The 6,000-nt window shown below is 36.1% G+C and overlaps 1 protein-coding gene across 1 annotated transcript; it reads right to left on the reverse strand.

The window, feature by feature from the left end:
- Positions 1-82: 82 nt before the first annotated feature.
- Positions 83-4,766, reverse strand: LOC106107498 (phenoloxidase subunit 1-like). The gene is made up of 13 exons (XM_013288378.1): positions 4,695-4,766; positions 4,164-4,289; positions 3,883-4,075; positions 3,689-3,791; positions 3,458-3,578; positions 3,036-3,373; positions 2,834-2,957; positions 2,365-2,529; positions 2,026-2,154; positions 1,514-1,692; positions 1,235-1,380; positions 772-1,007; positions 83-519 (listed from the first exon to the last, which is right to left on the reverse strand). Exons 2-13 carry the CDS (start codon positions 4,269-4,271, stop codon positions 304-306), a joined length of 2,058 nt encoding a protein of 685 aa, XP_013143832.1. The 5' UTR covers positions 4,272-4,289; positions 4,695-4,766; the 3' UTR covers positions 83-303.
- Positions 4,767-6,000: the final 1,234 nt, after the last annotated feature.

A 6,000-nucleotide genomic window follows, 5' to 3' on the forward strand; every position in this document is an offset into this window, starting at 1 on the left:
ATAACGTGTATTAGTATTCTTTCTTTGTATTAAGTTTTTAATTGTTTGAGAAGAATGCAAATAATAATAAAACTATTTTTTTTGGTAAAAGGCATTGATTTATTCAGTCTTAAAAAATAAATAATATGTACAAATATTAACAGAGCTTAACGAAGATAAATTGACCCATTACATCTAATTACAACTATAATTAAAGTCCATTATTCATTGCCGTGTCACATTCATAGCGTCATCTTCTTGTCCATAGCAAGCAAGTAATGAAATACACCTCTTTCATTACGTACGTTAAATAAAACGCTGAATTTACTTCGCTCCTCTGACTCTCACTGTGTCATTAAATCGTATTTTGCAGTCAGTGATTGCCATGTTGGGCCTCAAGAAGTCTTTAACAGTCTGCACGGCCGCCGGCACCGGCCTATCGAAGGGGTAGCCCATTGGACGCTTGTCTGGGTACTTGCGGTCTCGGATACCGCAGAACGATGCCGCGTCTTTACAGGTCCCAATTAGATCTTGTATAACCTAAAAAAAGGTATATTAAACACCATTATGTATAATTTTATAGAAACGAAAATGGAGATTTTGAAAGGCCTTTATCGTCTATAAGGGATTTCACCTTTCTTGTTAATTTTTGTCGATTCTACTTAAGTTGGAGTTTAAATATCTTTCAAAATATTTCCAATAAATTATGTACATTAACAATGTGTGAACTGATTCCCTAATAGGACATAGACTTAGGTATAGTATTAGATATTTAAATTATCTAATACTTACAGCATCATCAGCCCAGTTGGATACCATAGCGAACAGTATCATTGGGTATCCTTGCTTTGTGCCTTTAGGCAGCAGCATGTGGTGCGGCCAACCGCAGCCGCAGAAGTCGAACTCCGCCGCCTCTGCGGTACCAGGATCGCCAGTTCTTTGATTCTGGTCCATAAAGGTGCGTTCGTACGGAATGGTTACTGATGATTCTATGCTGGCACGACGAATTGTATTCTTACCAGGAGCCACTGTAACAGAGAATTTTTAATTCAAGAAATTGAAAGGATTATAACTGATATCATCAACGACGAAGTAGAAAGTAAACAGACTGGTGTATTTGAACGAATGTTCGTCATAAATTAAATGCATAGAAATATAAGCATGTTCAGTTCGCAAACAACTGCTGAGAATGGATAATATCAAAAACTGCCTTTAAGAGATCCAAAATCCAATGTGGTATTCAATAAATACTTACAGTCTTGAGAGAACTTGTCCAGCTCGATCATGAGTTTCCTCTGATCATTGAATGTAAATTTATTTCCTTTTTCATCAGTAATTGGCGCCAAGAAGATGCGCACGGTTCCCGTCGCCTTTTTGCCTGATGAATTGTTCACTTCAATACTGTAAAAAATTAATTAAAAATGATCTCTCTTCTATTCTCGTTTCCAGATTATCCTCTAACTACAATAAAAACACTGGTTTGAGCCAGAAAAGCGTAAGTTGGAACCATAGGTACAAAAAAAATTATACTAACACATAATCAAATTCATCGTGTTGCAGGTGAGTGAAAGTCGCCAGCACACTCCCACGAGGGAAGAAGTCCATGCCACGTCCTAACTCCAGCGTACTCTGCTCCCATTGGGTCGCGAATGTGTTCTTACCAGCCTTGCCTTCCACTGATACAGATGACACGCGAATACCCGGGAAGTCCAGCTGTAACCAGATTTAAAATTTTTGTCTGTGACTTTTAAAGTGACTGCAGAAAGTATGGGTGGATTGTGTGAAAAAGGATAAGCGTAAGAATAGAGTGGATTCAGATGTGACGGCTGATAGAAATGTATGGAAGGAAAGCACAACTGTGCCGACTCGTTAGGGACGAGGGCAAGTTGATGATGTCTGTGACATCTTAACATATTTCGATTAACGTTTGTACCCATCTAGTACCAAAAAGAGGTTATATTAACTAAGTCTTGAGTTGTATTCTAAGTATACTTCAGAGTTAATTGTTCAGGCATATAAAATAAACTTCATTATTATTGTATTTACCTTATCGTTGGCGTAGGGAGGAAGCTTGTTTTTGTACAAGACGAAGACGTCGTCAACGAAGCCGTGCCAGCGGTAGAACAGGGGGTCGCGCATCGTCGTAGATGGGTCGCCCATCACACCGAACAGTTCCTAGAATGCCATTTATAAATTCAAATTGTGTTAAAAAAAAATGTAGTTAACTGTTAAATAAAATTGCAATTCAAAAGATATTCTTGATATTAAACAGGGTTGTTTGTTTTTCATTCAGCATTTCGTAACGTTAGTTTGTAACTTTTATCAATTGAATACAGGAGAAGAAATTTCAAATTAGGAAGTGAATTTCTAAGTTGTAAAACTCACCAGGTGGCGATGATCCGGATCATGAATGTACGACATCACGGTGTGTCCCATGTTATGGAAATCACCGTAGAAAGCGCGGTTGGGTGTCAGAATTGACGCCTCCATCAAATCTCCAAGAATATCAATACCCTTCTCTTCATCAAGTGGCATTTGTTTCCCATTTGGCTATAAGACATTTTAAAGACGTTATTTCGAACCCAAATAAGTATGGAAGTAATATTAAAAATTGACGGCAATGAAACCTAAAAAACGTTCCACTCGACGTAACGGCGATGGAAAACATCATGATGCAACCTGCACATATCGGCGAGGATTCAAAGATATGTGTGAAGTCAACTAGTTGGTCAAGCGTGGTTGACTAAGCTTTAGTCACCCTAACATACGATAGGCACCGAGCCCCTCAGTGGGGACATATATTGAGCTGATGATGAAGCTTAAAACAAGTAATGTGTAGTTACTAAGTACTAACCAAAAGAATAGACTGGCTTTCGATGGCTTGCAGGATGCGATCTCTCCAAGTTTCCATTTCTGATAGGTCTAATTTGATTCTTTCCACGGGTCTCACTATATCTTGCATAACTGAGTTCTCGAACCTTAAAGAAACATTTCGCACTTTCTAATGTCATAGACAAATAAATAAGTTTTAGTTCTATAATTGTAATTAGTCTTACCTGGGTTGCCAAGTGCGGCTAGAAACTACAGAATTCAGCTTGGGGAAGTAAGCCTCTTTGATGGTCTCTCTTAAGTTGGCGCCAAAAGGTACGACGCGAGGTAAATCGTTGCAGAAACGTTCGATGTTGTATCGTGCTATAATCTGTTGGTGCATGTAGTAGAGCAACTCCCCACGTCGATCTTTAGCAACGATTTCGCGGTTGGCAGATTCAGGTGGGTATACAAGATGCCAGTGCCAATGGTGCAGATTGACACCGATGTCTTCGCGGAAGTATGCCAAGCGCTGTTCAGGTTCCGCGTCAGACGCTGTGTAGTTTCGTGGAATTACAACCGGCAACTGGGGAAATAAGGAAAAGGTATTAATGGGTGATCAAACTTTTCTTTAGTCTTTAATACTTAATAGTTTTTTTTTTAAATATACCCTCTGGCCTGTTGTGTTCACACTGGCTGCAGATCGCATGCGGTTGAACACCTTGGGGTCGATGAACTTATCGGGGAAAGTCTGTGTCAAGTTCGGGATGCTCAAACCTTTTGTATCCTTCCTGAAATAATACGTATAATTCTATGATTATTATTTTACTTTTAAATAGACCAGACTATCAAAAACGAAGTTATTAATCTATGAAAATGTATGTAGTTATTGGTCACTAACCTATGCAATAATGCAACGGTGAGGCAGTAATTAAACATGTAGGGGTTGATGCGTAACTGGCAATAAGAGCAGATAGATATCAGATCTTCTACATTGCGCATATCTGTAAAACGAAAAATAATCATCAAAAAATACTGGGGGAAAGAGAACTGAATCATGTATCTTTTTAGTATGTTCGAATTTCAAAAACTTACTGAGGAAGATATCGATGAGTTTTCCAGATATCTCCCGATGTCTGGGTATGAATAGTGAGAATTGAGCGTCATATGGCAACTCCATTGGTATTTCTAGATTGGGTAATGCGATTTTACGCACAGGTATCACACGGTCAACACCTTTACCGAATCTATTAGATATCACGCCGGATAGATTTTCGTATTTCTTCGGCTGCAAGATATCAAAATTAGTAAACACAACATATTAGCTTGTTGCTAATTATTTAAAAATACCTAATGATAAACAAAATTCAACTCACGTAATATTCATCTGGCAATTGGAAGATAGTCTTTTCACCCTTTTGCAGAAAGCACGGTTCCCGTGGTCGATCGAAGAAAAGCAGTAAGTCATTTTTGGTATTTGCCATGTTTGCAGTAATTTAAACCTGCGTAAAACGATTAACAAATAATAATATTTTCACTTTGTTTTCAGCGCTTTTCTTAAATTACCCTTTTTGCTTATATTTTTATTCTTAACCTTGTACGTAACCTTTTAATGGATGCTACTTGCTTAATACTTTAATAAAGGGTCAGTTGACATTCAATTATTAGAGCACCTTTGACTCAACTATCTCATAACTGTTCAGTCGCGCTTTGATTCCTATGAGCTTATATGGAGGTGTACCACTCGATTTTTAGTTGTGCAACTAAAAAGTTGAATTGGCTGCGAAACAATCGACAATCGCACTGTTCTGCGATAGTTTAGCCAAAGTACATCCGCTCTTAGAACATGTTTACAAGTAATAAATGTCGCTTTCTAAAACAGGGATAAATCAGATTGTAGAACTTACCAGTGGATATTCTAAAAGTAGTTACTCAATAGAAATCACAATTTAACTGCGTATTTGTCGGTTTAATTAAGGTATTTATAGGATATATCTCTTGTTTCCTTAAATATTTCCTCTTTATTGTACGTTCATATAAACATCTTATGTCGGGTTCTGAATATACATTTATAAAATCTATAGTTATAACTAAAAAACTTACATAAAGAAAGTTAAATAAAGTTGTATATCTATTTCTATAAAAACATTAAAGTAATATATGACACTAGTATGTGTGTTTTTTTAAACAGATCTTCCTTAAAAGTATAAAAATTGATTAAATATATATAAAGTAACAAAAGTCAAACCTTTTTTAATAATTGTGTTGAAATGACGTTTTGACTCTGGGGTAATAACGACTTATGTTTTAACTTACTGGACTCTTAGGAGGAGCTTGTAATTAAATGAATACTGAGAATAAAGTTAAAGTTAACTACATTTATAGATTTTTAACATATGTACATTTGTAGCTTAGGGATTCCTAATAAAAACTGTATGAAATAAACAGAATTATCTAAAAGGAAACCATTAAGGGTAATTATAATAGAACTTTATTGAAATAATTACATTTTAATAAATTATTATATTAATACTAGCTTTCGCCCGCGACTCCGTGTGGAATTCAATATAGATCGAAATTACCTTACATAACATTACTGCAAGCGTACTAGGAATTTAATATAATATATTCACTTAAAGTGACGAAACTTAAGATACATACAAGAATCATTATCAAGTTGCATCGAGAGTTAAGTGTAGTCTTAGTATAGAGAAACAAAATAAAACAAACGTTACTAGTTACTGGTTAATATCACGAGTAGGCATTAGAGTAGGCCGGGGTGGGGCGATTGCCCAGGGCGCCGGACTCAAAGGGGCGCAACAGGCGCATAAAGGGGCGTCACAGGTGCCTTTTTCCGTATAGTTTTGTATTGCAGTTTGAGGGCGCCGATATTGCTAAAACTAATTATCAATATCTGTTACAAACAGTCATAATTAATATGTTTTAATTTGTTAGAGGTCACGGAATAACGCGTTTCTCTAAATAACTATATTTCATTACCTTGTTTTATTGTATTCGAGACATATTTTATGCATACGATTCAGAAGTCCCCTAACGACAAAACTCAACAACAAACATTTTTCCTGTTGTCATTTCTATTATTATAAAGAGGAATTTGTAATAAATAACATTAAAACCACTAAATTAAATAATTCATTTTCAACACAATATTATTACCAAAAATGTGTAATGTTAGTAATTAAAGGAGATTAA

Source organism: Papilio polytes, unplaced genomic scaffold (genome assembly GCF_000836215.1).
Source record: "Papilio polytes unplaced genomic scaffold, Ppol_1.0 DF824269.1, whole genome shotgun sequence".
In the NCBI taxonomy this organism is placed as follows: Eukaryota; Metazoa; Arthropoda; class Insecta; order Lepidoptera; family Papilionidae; genus Papilio; species Papilio polytes.